General features: G+C 48.1%; 5 protein-coding genes across 7 annotated transcripts in view; 2 read left to right on the forward strand and 3 right to left on the reverse strand.

Moving 5' to 3' along the window:
- Window positions 1-2,127, forward strand: part of LOC125947930 (apoptosis-inducing factor 3-like) — a 5,545-nt gene extending 3,418 nt beyond the window's left edge. For 2 of the 3 annotated variants that reach the window (XM_049673492.1, XM_049673493.1), the window contains exon 2: window positions 425-2,127. In XM_049673492.1, coding sequence (XP_049529449.1) covers window positions 425-2,094 — 1,670 coding nt within the window. In that variant the 3' untranslated portion in view covers window positions 2,095-2,127. Of the gene's footprint in view, window positions 1-4; window positions 290-424 lie in introns of those variants that run through there. The other variant, XM_049673494.1, reaches the window with a different exon arrangement.
- Window positions 2,128-2,201: 74 nt separating this feature from the next.
- On the reverse strand, window positions 2,202-2,839 carry LOC125948017 (ribosomal protein 63, mitochondrial). Its single transcript, XM_049673644.1, has 2 exons — window positions 2,543-2,839; window positions 2,202-2,467 (listed from the first exon to the last, which is right to left on the reverse strand). The coding sequence occupies exons 1-2, from the start codon at window positions 2,711-2,713 to the stop codon at window positions 2,324-2,326; spliced, it is 315 nt and encodes a 104-aa protein (XP_049529601.1). The 5' UTR covers window positions 2,714-2,839; the 3' UTR covers window positions 2,202-2,323.
- A 293-nt stretch (window positions 2,840-3,132) lies between these two features.
- On the reverse strand, window positions 3,133-4,527 carry LOC125947972 (ADP-ribosylation factor-like protein 13B). Its single transcript, XM_049673584.1, has 4 exons — window positions 4,435-4,527; window positions 4,236-4,366; window positions 4,058-4,134; window positions 3,133-3,984 (listed from the first exon to the last, which is right to left on the reverse strand). The coding sequence occupies exons 1-4, from the start codon at window positions 4,482-4,484 to the stop codon at window positions 3,133-3,135; spliced, it is 1,110 nt and encodes a 369-aa protein (XP_049529541.1). The 5' UTR covers window positions 4,485-4,527.
- Window positions 4,528-4,904: 377 nt separating this feature from the next.
- Window positions 4,905-9,353, forward strand: LOC125947904 (WASH complex subunit 4). Its single transcript, XM_049673432.1, has 8 exons — window positions 4,905-5,005; window positions 5,081-5,658; window positions 5,726-6,217; window positions 6,284-6,859; window positions 7,079-8,065; window positions 8,151-8,418; window positions 8,495-8,932; window positions 9,009-9,353. The coding sequence occupies exons 1-8, from the start codon at window positions 4,984-4,986 to the stop codon at window positions 9,269-9,271; spliced, it is 3,624 nt and encodes a 1,207-aa protein (XP_049529389.1). The 5' UTR covers window positions 4,905-4,983; the 3' UTR covers window positions 9,272-9,353.
- On the reverse strand, window positions 9,293-10,116 carry LOC125948007 (protein SREK1IP1). The gene is made up of 2 exons (XM_049673634.1): window positions 9,961-10,116; window positions 9,293-9,897 (listed from the first exon to the last, which is right to left on the reverse strand). The coding sequence occupies exons 1-2, from the start codon at window positions 10,063-10,065 to the stop codon at window positions 9,415-9,417; spliced, it is 588 nt and encodes a 195-aa protein (XP_049529591.1). The 5' UTR covers window positions 10,066-10,116; the 3' UTR covers window positions 9,293-9,414.
- Between the last annotated feature and the right edge of the window lie 3,267 nt (window positions 10,117-13,383).

The raw sequence follows: 13,383 nt of genomic DNA on the forward strand, positions 1-13,383 counted from the left end.
ATCCGAGACCGCCGCACAGCTGTTGCTGCATGGTGGGTGACATCGGGCCTGGTGTGCGTGCTGGACCTGTGATGACAATGTGTTGTTTCCTTAGCAACGAACCGTTCGACCATTAGTCAGCCTACCACAGAAGGCCAGCAGTGTACGCACGCGGATGATTGATGGAGTAAAACGGGTTAAACCCTAGCTCTAGCTTCAGAAATTCCGTTTCCTTCGAACAGTTCGAACGTGTTTTCTCTACTGTCCGGTGCGGTGCGACACTTGCGTCACATAATGATTTCATATCTCGGTACGGCGAGTTAGTGCAAAATAGAGGTTTTTCGGTTCCGGCCGTTCCGGTGCCAACCTGCGGCAATTGGGTTTTTGTGTGTGTGTCGCTGCTCTAATATCGAGTGTTTATTGTTTCTTTCGTTCTATCTCGCAGCCTCGAAGGTAACCTCAGCGACCACAGCGAACGGTGGTGCTGGTACGTCTAGCGATGACGAGTACATCGAGGACGTCGTTTGCCAGGATGCGGACATCGGCGAAAACCAGATGAAGCAGTGCGAGTTAGGAGAGGGCAAGGTCCTGTTGGTCCGCCAGCGCGGTAAACTGACCGCGATAGGCAACAAATGTTCGCACTACGGAGCTATGCTGGTGACGGGAGCCCTCGGCGATGGTCGTGTTCGTTGCCCGTGGCACGGTGCCTGCTTCAATGTGGAAACGGGAGATATCGAGGATTTTCCCGGTATGGATTCGCTACCGTGCTACCGCGTGACCGTCGGTGAAGGGGGCGAGGTACGCGTCCGGGCGAAACGTTCCGAACTGGCCACCAACAAGCGAACGCGACTGATGGCACGCCGTGGATCGGCCAGTGACGAACGTACGTTTGTCGTGATCGGCGGAGGTCCTTCCGGTGCGACTTGTGCGGAAACGTTGCGCCAGGAAGGGTTCACAGGACGCGTGGTAATGATTAACAAGGAACCCTATTTACCGTACGATCGCATTAAGGTGAGCAAAACGATGGATCTGAGCGTAGAAAAGGTGTTGCTAAGAACGCAGGCCTTCTACGATGGAAGCGATATCGAGCTGCTGCTCGGTACGGCCGTTACGAAGCTGGACTCGACCGGCAAGGAGCTGACGCTCGACAACGGGTACAAGATAAAGTACGACAAGGTGTACATCGCGACGGGCTCGAACCCTCGGCGTCCTCCGATAGAAGGTGCTAATTTGCGCAACGTTGCCGTCTTGCGAACAGTGGACGATGCGAAATCCGTTAACGGAGAGTTGAGCCCCGAAAAGCAGGTCGTCATCCTGGGAACCAGTTTTATCGGACTTGAGGCCGCCGCATACTGCGTGGGAAAGGTGGCACGAGTGACGGTGATCGGTCGTGGTGCCGTCCCGCTGAAGGAATCGTTCGGGGATGCTATCGGCCAGCGTGTGATGGATCTGTTCCGCGAGAAGGGTGTCGAGTTTGTGATGAATTCGGGCATCAAACGGTGCATCGAAGGTGAAGCCGGTGCCGTGAAACAGGTGGAACTGGTCGATGGAACGTTGCTGGATGCGGACATTTGTATCTTCGGTGTTGGCTCAACGTTGTACACCGAGTTCCTAGCCGAGTCGGGCATTCCGCTCAACCGAAACGGTTCCATTAACACCGATCAGCATCTGGAAACGGAGATGCAGGGTGTGTACGCTGGTGGTGACGTCGCTAATTCACCTGTTCTCTCGAACGAAGGTCGACCGGCAACGATCGGTCACTATCCACTGGCGCAGTATCATGGGCGTATTGCGGCGCTCAACATGGTCGGTAAGGCCACGCCATTGCAGACCGTACCATTCTTCTGGACGGTATTGTTCGGAAAATCGTTCCGCTACTGTGGCTACGGAACGCCTGAGGAAGTTATCGTCGATGGCGATCTGGAGGCGTTGAAGTTTGTGGCGTTCTATATCGGTAAAGCGGGCCGCGTCATAGCGATGGCCTCGTGTCAGCGTGATCCCATCGTGGCCCAGTTTGCCGAGTTTTCATCGCAAGGAAAAGTATTAAACAAAAGCGACATCACGACGAATCCGTTCGGATGGACCACCGACCTGACCGGACCAACGACGGTTTAACGCTCGCCCGGACCGGGGGCTCTGTTCGGGCACGTTGCCATCGTTACCGTTTGTGTATGACACACTCATCGACGCGCACGAACGCGCGTAACACAACACAACCACCACAACATATTTAAGTGCATTGTTAATAGAAACGCTAGGCGTTCAATAAATCCTTATTGTGCTACTATTTATATTCTTGTCTCATTTACAATGATTCTATCCGAAAGGGTGGCAGCTTAGCCGTCTAATCCCACACGTTCTTCACCTCGAGATGCGCCAACCGTTCGGCGATCGTTACGTGAGGTTTCATTTTCAGCTGCTCTTCACGCCATCGGGCCACAATTTGTTCCTTTTTGCCCAGTTCCTTCGCGTGCCCGCTCGATTGCTCCTGCAAGAAAACCCTCGATTAGAATGAAAACTCCTTTCGGGATGGCCGCTTGCCGCCGATGGTTCCGTCACTCACCCTCGAGAGGTACGGATAAAGCAGTAATTTCATGTTTGCCTCCGTTTGCTCGTACTCCCGGATCAGTGAAGCGGTTGAGCGCGGCGTTACTCGTTTCACCAGCCGATGTTTACCGCGGAAGATGTGGCCATTTACACTTTTCTTGAAGAAATTTATCACGGACAGTCTCATCGTGTTATTATGCTATCTGTTCAAGAACCACGACTAGAGTTCAGTTCTTATTGCACACGAAATATAGTTCAAAAATGTTAAATTTTTCACTATTTTGCAGCAAGTTCTGAACTTGGGAACTCTAACCTCAAAGCCAAAACAACACTTTTCCAGGGTTGCCAGGTTTCACTTCGTGTTTCCCTGTGAAAAAGCGAAAAGAGAGCGAAAAGTGCGAGCGAAAATCCTACTCCAGCCGGCTTCAATTTTGAAACACAAGGACACGCGTGTCCATCGATGGATCGTCGATCGACACGATATCCGGAATAAAACCTCTTTTGAATGCGTTTCTCTCGATTATCTTACCGAAAAGGGGAAGCAAACGTTTATTAAACAAATTGCACATTCAAAATATTAAGTATTTGGCACATGCACGGTTACAATTAGCTTATTTCTATCGCTTTACCGTTTATCTCATTTACAGAAAATGATAGCGACAAGTCTTCCAAAGTCATTTCCTCCTTCCGTGTAGTAGAAATCGACGGACGCTCTGCAGTAGCCATGGAATTAGTAGCCTCGTGTAAGGTGGGTTCGAACCGACCGACAACGCTATTACTACGACTAGTTTCTACTCCTTCATCGACCACGGACAGACCATCGTCGGTGGTCGGAGGTTTGGAGATTGAATTAATCGTTGGCTCGGTCGATGTCTTCGTCTGGGTGCTGCTACTGCTAGGAATACTTTTCACGGAGATAACGCTGTTACGTTTGATCAGATAATTATTATCGTTCTGCTGCAACCATGCCAGCTGAGAAGACGGAGCCGTTTTTGGGCGACCAGCTTTTTCCGATTTTCGACGCCTTAATCGTCCTGCCGTGCGTGGTCGTTTCAGTTGTTGCCCCCTATCCGACTCTCTGCGTTCCAGTCCAATCAGATGCTTGTGGAAATTGATGCGATTCATGATAAACTGGCGGTGCGCGAGTACGGTTTTCACCAGCCACTGAACACCGTAGCTCAATCCGTCGTACTCGTTCGATTCATCGGCGGAATCGCCCCAACAACCGCTCGCTTCTACCAGGCATGGACAGCGGTACCGATTGGCAAGGTATTCCACATCCAAATACTCGCAAATATCGATACAATCGACCGACTCCGGTAGATCCTGCTTGTTGGCCAAGATGAGGAACGGTTTACCGACCAGGAACTCGTGCGATATCAGGTTTTGAAATATTTTGTACGATTCACAGATGGCGTTTATAGAGGAAGCATCGATTACAAAGATTACAGCTAGAGCCTAGCAAAGACAAACAAAGGGTATCCTCGTTTAGCAGCAACGAAATGATGTCATTTAGCGTAGCGTGTCGTACATCTAGAAAATAATACTTCCAAATATCCCGCAGATCCGATCCACCGCCGATTTCAATCAGCTTAATATCGCTATCAGCTGCATGCGCACAAGTGGAGGAGTTAGCAAGTTAACGATACCAGACATACTGCGATCTGGCGGAAGGCATGTACTACTGCCGTATAGAACGCGTGTCTTACCGATCGCAGTCTCGTACAGGTGGCATCCTTTGGTGGGTCCATGATCTCCTCGCTTTCGGTGGCAAATTTTCAAAGCGACTTCAGTTTTCCCTGCACTTTCTATGCCCAGCACCAGAATAGTGAGTGCATCACTGCAAGGAAAAGGGAGAACGTAGTTAAATCGACTCTTCCGGGTCACTCAACCCTATTTCAGGCTCACTCGCTGTTACTGTTGGGCGTTTTGCAGCATTTCGCGAATATTGTTCCCATTGTCCGGCTGAATTCACATGGTCGCCGAAGGGAGCCCGACTCGGTCACACACTCGTCCTTGCCACACTTTAGCCGACTACTGGATTGAGGTCCTACTTTTTCCTCTGAGTCAAAAAGGAAGTGTTTTGTTTAGATTATTCCCTCACAACCGTTGCTATGGCCAGCGTCGGTCGAACGAAGGAGAGGTGCTTGTAAATGAAACTAGATGAATGTGAAATCTAAATGATTGTAAGAAGTAATATTTGATTCCACATTTCTAAAGACTTTGAGAAACATATTCAATGAAACAATTTTTCAATATCGACGCGAAAAAGAAGATAACGTATTTTACGTACGATAAACGTTGAAATTCAATTTAAAAATTTCTTACCACAGTTCACCATACTCACCTCTCGAAGAGCTGGAGCAAAACAAAAGACAAAATGATTCATGTTTTCCTTATCAGCTGGAGTGAGCTTCCGCAATGAAACCCTAGAAATTACGACTGAAAGGCTACAACATGGAATCCCTCGTTTCGTCAAGTAAGTGGAACGGTGCCTGATAGGTTAACTTCACGCTCGGAACACTTCGAAGGACCTTTTTGTTCTCCCATCTAGGTCAAATCTGTGCCGCACAAATCAAGGAGTACGGCCACTTTCTGAAAGAGTACGATCAGACGCTGAGTCGGCTGCAACTCGGAACGCCCGGACCTGCACCCATTCCCAGTATCGTGCGGTTGGAGTATCCTTGCGGTGATGAGAAACTACCGACGGCCCGTATGATCGAAAGCAGTCATGGTACGCACGGAACCAAAACGACACCCATCGGCACAAGTACTGCCGGAAGCAGCGTGCCTCTGAACAAAATACTCGCGACCTTCGCCCAGCTGTGCCGGGAGATTGATTGTTTGCAGTGGGAAATCCGATCGCTTGCGCGGACGATCTACGAGCGCACCGAACGGATCCGCGGTGAACATGGTGACTCTCGGCTTCCCTTGCAATGGATAGCGCAAAACATCGATTTAATGGCCACGGTCCAGTGTCACTTCGAACGGTTGCGTGATGTCGGTGTGCTGCTGCTGCGCCAAATCGGCGCCTTCTTCGATGAGGAAGCTGCATACGGACGGGGCACAAAGGCACGGCCCTCCAAAAAGAACGGTCTTGATGGCAAGTGTCCACCGTCGTTAGATATGGAGGTGAGTAAATTGATACTATCCGGTCACGCCAACTCCCAATCGAACTGCATCGAACTCGCACTTCCAGTATCTCTTCGATTACCTGGGCAAACTATTACGGGCCGCTCACGAGCTGGATCACATTCTGCGGAAGACATCGCTTGTTGCTCACTGGAGAGCCTTCAGTGCGAAGCTATGCACACCGGCGATCAATCAACGTTCCCAAAGTAAGGCAGGTTTCCGCGATCTGCTTTCGATCTGCCAGTCGCTTGGCTTTTGGATCGGCGATGAGACCGTGCCCGAAACGACCGGTCTTAAGCGCATCCTCGAGGCGCTCTACAAGGTGAAAACGAAATTTGATCCCGTCTGCTCGGGGGAAGCATTCAGCGATCGGTTCATTCGGTTTCTGAAGCGTCGACTAACTGCACTCATAGCGAATCTCCGGAACGCAACTACTGGCGTCGATTTTGAACAAACGAACGGTGTCATTGGGGTGAACTTGCTCCTTAACTTTGCCCTCCACCTGTTTCTTCCGATCGAGCAGCGCATGATGAAGAACCTGGTCGAGCTGAATCTAAAGGTAATAACGTTGTGGGTCTTCTGTGGTTTGAACGGTATTTTCATCTGTACTGGTTTGGTTTTCTAGTTCCCCTTGATTCCACTGGAAGACAACTTTCCCTGGTTACCGGATGAGTTCGTGCGGGAGCAGGGCCATAAGTTGTTGCGCGATTTCGATGCTAGCTCCGCTCCAACCCCCGTCAGTACACCGATCGCGACGGCAACATTCGACTACCGAAAGGCACGTGATAGCCAGCTGCAGCAGCTTGAGAAGTCTGCATCGGCCGCTATGCTCTGTTTGCACGCCAGCAGTTGGCTAATCGAGGCCCACGTTCAACTCCGCTTCCGTGCATACTCATCTACGGGCGCTTCGGGATCGGAATCATCCGAAGCGGCCAACTTCACGCTCGAATCCCTTAGGATGAAATGCAATCTTTTGCTCGAAGGTATCCGCCTAGTACGCGACATGGAGTACATTCTGCGGGCGCTGTACTCTCTTTACGGTGAACGGCCGTCGGATCAAACCGACCGGCTCATACTGCATCACAGGATGGTGGTGGATTTTTTGTTGTGTTCTACGCGACGATCGATCATCGTTCCCTGTCTGCAGTTTATCGTGCAGCATCAGCAGCACAAGATCTACATCATCATCAGTAGTGCTAAGGTAAACACATAACAAAAGCGTTCGTTCGATGATCTAAGTAGACGTGGAAACGTACAGTAGACAAATGAAATTCTACTAAACCTAGTCGCACAGAGCATCTCATACGCTCAGGTTGTATCCGAGAATTTCTACAAAATTTGGAATCATACGCAATTCATTTGAAGCACAAAGAAATGGGAACTAATAATATTTTCCCTTTGTCCCCTTATTTCCCCCCAGAAAAAATTGCTCCGCGAAGCGAAGGAAACCAAATCGACCGCCAGTGGATCACTATGGCTAGAGAAACTTGCCACGATCGATGTGCTAGAGAAGTGTCTCCACGGGCCGGCTACTCCGGACCGAGTTGGATTAGCTCGGCTAACCGTAGCCCTTTGCCACGGAGATGCTGGTGGTGGTTCGTCATCTTCGGCTCTGCTGCTGCTACCCCTATCGGACGATGCGTACCGTAAGGTTTGCTCATTGCTCGATCGTCTAACAATGCTCATCGACTGGGAAACGGAATGCAGCCGTTCGAATGTGGCCACCCGGTTGCTACGGTTCGCTGGCAGTGCACTGAGCGACCGGTTGGCTTCACCCACGAACGTGGTGCCGATGAGCAATCGGATCGAAACGTTCATCCGGTGGGATTTCCATGGCAAATGTCAGCAGATCGAACCGTTCGATCCATTCCGGGATCCCAATGATGCGGCCAGCGGTGGTGGTGACCATGCGCAGCGCCTAGTGTTCGGGTTTCTGCGCACGAAGCTACTGCTCGAGGTGGTAATGGGCGAACGTAAGGAGGAATGGTTCAGTGCACGCCATGCCGTTGGTCAGCATCTGAGCGACGTGTTCTACACGCTATCGACAATCTCACCCTCCGAGTGGCGCATCTATCGTGAGATGCGCACGATCGTTGATCGTAAGTATGGCGTCCGTTTGGTAGACGATCAGCTGCCAAGAACAACGGCCGAAGATAGGCGCGGTCCACGGGGCCACGGTCAGGATGACGACATCCTGGCGTTGATGGAGGACTTTGAGTCGTTTATCGCTTCGTATGGTTATGATCTGCACGGTCAGTTGTTCATCGAACGTCAGCAGGGCCGTAGTGGTAGCGGCGGTACGGGTGCTGGTGCAGGAACAGGTCCCGGCGGCGTAGTGAACGTCGTCAAAATTGAGCATATTGCAAACTCCATCAAACGTCACGGACCCGGTATCATCAGCACGGTGGTAAGATACATTCGAGCCAGCTCCTACTTCAACTACCTATCCACTTCAACTACCTAACGCCTACTGTTTTGTCTCTCCTTCGTAGGTTAACTATGCATTCCAGTTCCTGCGCCAGAAGCTGTTTACGTTCTCACATTTCCTGTACGACGAGCAGATACAGTCGCGCCTAGTCGCAGATGCCAAAAAGCTGCTGGCCAATAGCGAAACGGCTGAAGGAACAGCTACGACTGCGAACACCGTTGGTTATACCTACGAACGGGCACTCGCTTTTAACCGGCGCATCCGTCAGCTAGGTCTCTCCGATGACGGTGAATCGTACATTGATCTGTTCCGCAAACTGATCTGCCACATCGGTAAGCTATCAGCATGTTCAATTGTTGAAAAACTTGCAATGACATGTGTCCCCGGTCTCGCCGTTTCTCTTCTAAGGTAACGCGATGGCCTTCGTTCGATTGCTTCACTCGGGCGCATTGCACGAGTGCACGGGAGCAGCCGAGTTTCTTTCTCCACCGGTGAGGTCGTCTAAGGATAACGATGATGAGCCTGCGCAGGACGAGGCACCCGCGATCGGTATATGGCGGCAGGATGTAGCAACCGTTCGGGGTAACTGGCGACTAGAGAACGAATTCTTCCGTCTGCTGATTAATGCTTTCGAAGGATTGCGACGTCGCAGACGTGCTTCCGTTAACGGGACAGAAACTCCGGCAAACGCACCAGCCGATAGTTTTGCGCATCTCGAGCTGTTCTACCTGATCATACCACCGCTGACGATCAGCTACGTCGAGGCGATGCTGAAAGCGAAGGAAACGATCGCGAAAAAGGATCGTCATGGAACCTTTCTGCCGACCGATGATGGTTTCGTGATGGGTAATGACCAAAACACGCTTATTTGGATCATTGCCTTTCGTCTTCCTTTCTAACTCATTACATTTTGCCATTACAGGTCTTTCATATCTGCTGACGCTGCTAAACCAAACAACGGCCTTCAATTCGCTGCACTGGTTCAAGGAGGTGCGTGCCAAACACACCCGTGAGATGGCGAAAATAAACCAGCAGACGACGCACCTGTTGCAGCAACCATCGGACAGTGCGGAGGAGAAAATGCTACCCACGGTGGCCCTCACGCGGAAGCGACTGAACGCCATCCAGCACGAGTTTCAGCTGCTGCAGTACAATCTGTCCAGCTCCAAAATTTTCTTCAAATAACCTTCGCGTCCCTCGCTTCTTCCTGGTGCCTTAACCAAGTCCAATCTGCATAAAGTACGTCAAGTATTATCATTTATTCCAATGCAATGAGGAGATCCACGTTAGTTTCTACTCCTGAGATCGGGCCTGCGCCCATCTAGTCATCAATGGTCCGAACTAGTGCGATGCCGGCGCTTCGTCTTCTTGCTGTGGCTGTGGTGTTTGTAGCTTTTCTTCGTCTTTTTGTGCTTCTTTTTGGCTCTTTTCTTGTCACGTTTTTTACTACGCTTCCGTTCGTCCTCGCTGCTGCTGCTGCTGCTGCTGCTGCTACTATCGGAATCGTCGTCATCGTCGGAGCTACTGCTGCTACTACTGCTACTACTTCTGGACCGCGACCGGGAACGGTGTTTGTTGGTACCCTTCTTTCTTTTCTTCTTTTTCAGCCCATGTCGGTGGCGCCCGCGAGTTTCCTCGTCCTTCGTGGGTCTGCGTTCGCGTTCACGCTTTTCAGCCTCTTCCTCTCGTCGCTTCTCGAGCTCCTCCTCCTCACGACGTAATTCCTGTAGCGGTGTGAGATAATCTTGCTCCGGGGATTCACTGCCGGGACGCTGTTGTCCCGGTACAACCGTTCGACTTTGCGGATCAACCTGTGCGGTAGGCCGTTGTTTAGTGCGGTGATCCAGAACTAGAAGCCAGAGGTGTTCACTTACCGTCAGATAATTCCGGCATTGGTAGGTAAGGTGTCCCGGAAAGCCGCACTTTTTACACGCGGCACGAACGTTTTCCTTCTGCGATAATCCAGTAAGGTACTCCATGGTGTTTTATTCTTTTTTTCGTTAATAAACTACCCGTAAAAATGAATGAAAATGCGGTGTTTTAGATTGGTTTATAAACAAATCAAACTAAACGCGCTTGAAATAATATGCCTGGTCTGACCTTTGTAAAGGTCGAGTATCTGTGTTAAACGCTCATTATATGCCCTGTGGACTCGTCGATTCAAAAATATCGTTACAGATCCTAGCGAGGTACTATTCTTTCCGTGATATGGATAACTGAATTCGTTACCTACTGATAATCAGCCAAAAAGCGTAGTAGAAAAAGCGTAGCGAATAGATTTTTGTCGAATAGAAGATAATTTCTATTATAGAAATATGGTAAAAGTCTTTAACGCACCAACAAAATCATATATCTTTGTAGCTATAGATTCGGTCATCATAGGAAGGAGTGGGAGTTTCAAATAAAGCTACACATACACCCGTTCCATTATTATTTCTTCAATATTACAGAAAATTTATTTATTTTGATAGTATCATAGTATTTATATGTATGTTCAAATTATTATTAGTTTAATATTTATAATGCATTATTTATAGTTGTGTGTGAGTGTGTTTTATCTTTCGCTCTCTGCGTTCGTTCTTTTGCATTCTTTTCATAGGTTACTCGATTCATTTGCTCCGATTGTTGTGAAGCGACTATTGTGTCTCCATTTTTACTGTGCTTCACCACTTCAGCCCCTTCCATACATAGACACAAACGCACACACGCAGTCATGCACACCTGTTGTGACCACAGTGGTTGTTAAGATCACATTAGTTACTGCTCCACTATGTTCCTATGATCTTTTCATTTCGTTGATGCTATCCATGTATCACCCTGGATACGCAATTACATAGAGTATCGCCAGCTGCTCAGGTTCAATGTTGCAGCATGTTGCAGAATGAGAGCATTCGAAAGATTAACTTAAGGGAGCTTCTGATAAAAAGAGTCAAAATGCAATCATACTCCAGCAGCCACTACTAAATTACACTCCTTTTTAGTGCGCAATAGGTGTTCTTCGCGGCGTAACAGAAAACGTTAAATTTACATGTGAGTAGCTTTTCAGATCAACGAAAATAGTGTCCGCCAATTCACTAACATTTGGATGATAGCTAATGCTCTTGTAAAATGTGCTTTTCTTTTTTTATATCTCATTTCTTACCTCTCACGTTTTAGTATCAAAACATCTTTCATTCTTGTGTGCACACGTGTCGTGCGTGTGTGCGTTTGTGAGGGGTTTGTGTTTGCACCAATCCAGCAATTTTATCAATTTGCTTATCCATTCTTGTTTGATCCGTTTCACTCTGTATCATTCCTCTGTTGGTTATCCTTTCTCATTTGCTTGTTTCTCTATGTCCTCTTGTTCCACTCTTTATCTGTGTCTCTCTCTCTCCTTGTTCACACCAGCTTATCTCATGATCGTATTCGCCGCTCGCGGTCCTATTCCCCTTTTAGCTAAATTTGTTTTGCCTATAATTGCAACCACTGCGCTGCTGCTGCTGTTCTGTGCATTTTGCTCCTTTCATTTCTGTTTTTTTTATGATCAATCAAGGGCAGTTTTTTGTTCGCTTTTCCTTCACTTCTTTTGTTTGTGTCGTCTATTGCAGCATCTCTGAGGTCTGATCATCGTGCACTCCTGCGCATCATCTTGTTTTTTTTTAGACAAAAATCACTAAACTCGTTCTTTTAGGAGATTCCATAGTCAAATCATCTAATCATTGCATCCCGAACAGTGGTTTTACTCCTGTACACATAGAATCGCGTGGTGGAACGTGGACCCTTTTTGAAGGGTTGGGAGGTTTGGGGGATAGCAGCTAGTACACTTATAATCGAACGCAATTTACATACAATTTTCGTTACTCGTACCACAAAAATGTGTGAACAATATATCCCTGTCGAGATGTGTGTTTCTTTACAATCTGCTATCTCGTTCGGTTTGCTCTGCTATGTATGCCCCCAAATGATAATGATGATGCTAGGTGGTGGCTTGTGTTCCCCCTTGCGCCAAACTAATGAAAATACGTGTGTGGGAGGAGGGTTGGTGATTTGGCTTAATAAAAATTGGGTGTACTCTGTGTCTAGCAGTTTTGCGGTCAAGGCGTATTATCCGAGATTTAAGTAATAAAACAAAGAATCATCACAGATCTATTGCCGGTTAGCGCACAATACCGAAAGAAAAACCGCCAGATTCGCAAACCAAACCAGACACACCCTATTGCTGTTGCTCCGGGAGGTTATTGCAGAGGAGTCGAGAAGAGGAGAAGCATATGATGATGCGGCTGCTGCTGCAACACCATTATGCACGCGTTTTGTACAGTTAAAATCGATCGCTTTTTACAATTGTCTCACACGACTCAATCTCACCGCGTTACACGCTTTCCGGGGGGGTTGTTCTCGTCCCACGCGGGGCCCTAGTGTGCTTTTGTATGTGTGTGTTTGTTTGGTATTCGTTTGTCCTGCGCTAGACGGTAAGTTTTCGTAATTTACTGTACATATCACGAGTGAGGGTTCTGAACGATTTTCTATTGTAAAACCTTACTGATCCTTGATGCCTTTTGAATTTTCTGGCCATATCTTCTGTACGCTACACCACTGTCTGCGTATTGGTCTTTCTTGCTGTTTCATTCATGCGCTTTTTCATGCTTCTTATTACCATTATCATTCTTCCTCTGCCCTTGCTGATGGAAGCGCGCACAGGGTTTGGATTCGATGGTTGGAGGATTTCCATTGGTTTACTGTGTATGCGTTCTTTTGTTTTTACAATTTAACTTTTCACAATTTTCACCCATTCTGCAGTGTGTTTGTGTGTGTGTGTTCGTTGGGCAGTAGTTTCTCCCCTGTGTTTCATTAGAAGCAACAGCAAAACCGAAATACAAATTAGTCCTAGTTATTAGTACCAAATATTCTATGAACAATTCAAGGCATCCGGGGGGGAGAGCTTTTGAGACTCACAATATAGTTTTTTTTGTTTTACACTTTACTTCTTATCTCTGCGGTTTAAACCTTATTTTGTTGTTGTTTTGTACAGTTTACTGTGTTGCTGAAATATGCATCGATTTTTCACATCTCGTTCCGTTTTCGCCCCTTTGCGTTATTGGAATTTACAATAATAGCATACATGCATAACATACGAAACTGCGATCCACTTTTGGATTTGGATATAGCCGGAGGAGGCAGCAAGCAAACAATAGAATCATCCTTTAAACAATCGCGATAAAGGTATGCAACATAACAAAACATGGGATGATGGGATTTGCACAATCCGCTCAACCGACCGGCCGCGATTGCCGGCTGAAGTCGGTTAAAATAGTTACATT

Source organism: Anopheles darlingi, chromosome 2 (assembly GCF_943734745.1).
Source record: "Anopheles darlingi chromosome 2, idAnoDarlMG_H_01, whole genome shotgun sequence".
Classification (NCBI taxonomy): Eukaryota; Metazoa; Arthropoda; class Insecta; order Diptera; family Culicidae; genus Anopheles; species Anopheles darlingi.

Coding starts and splice junctions, on each gene's coding strand:
- LOC125948017 (XM_049673644.1), bottom strand. CDS start 2,713: ATGAGACTGTCCGTGATAAATTTCTTCAAGAAAAGTGTAAATGGCCAC. Junction 2,468..2,542: donor TTTATCCGTACCTCTCGAGG/GTGAGTGACGGA, acceptor GTTTTCTTGCAG/GAGCAATCGAGCGGGCACGC.
- LOC125947972 (XM_049673584.1), bottom strand. CDS start 4,484: ATGGGAACAATATTCGCGAAATGCTGCAAAACGCCCAACAGTAACAGC. Junction 4,367..4,434: donor ACGCCCAACAGTAACAGCGA/GTGAGCCTGAAA, acceptor TTTTCCTTGCAG/TGATGCACTCACTATTCTGG. Junction 4,135..4,235: donor CCTGTACGAGACTGCGATCG/GTAAGACACGCG, acceptor GTGCGCATGCAG/CTGATAGCGATATTAAGCTG.
- LOC125947904 (XM_049673432.1), top strand. CDS start 4,984: ATGGAATCCCTCGTTTCGTCAA. Junction 6,218..6,283: donor TGGTCGAGCTGAATCTAAAG/GTAATAACGTTG, acceptor TTGGTTTTCTAG/TTCCCCTTGATTCCACTGGA. Junction 8,419..8,494: donor CAAACTGATCTGCCACATCG/GTAAGCTATCAG, acceptor TTCTCTTCTAAG/GTAACGCGATGGCCTTCGTT.
- LOC125948007 (XM_049673634.1), bottom strand. CDS start 10,065: ATGGAGTACCTTACTGGATTATCGCAGAAGGAAAACGTTCGTGCCGCG. Junction 9,898..9,960: donor AATGCCGGAATTATCTGACG/GTAAGTGAACAC, acceptor CCTACCGCACAG/GTTGATCCGCAAAGTCGAAC.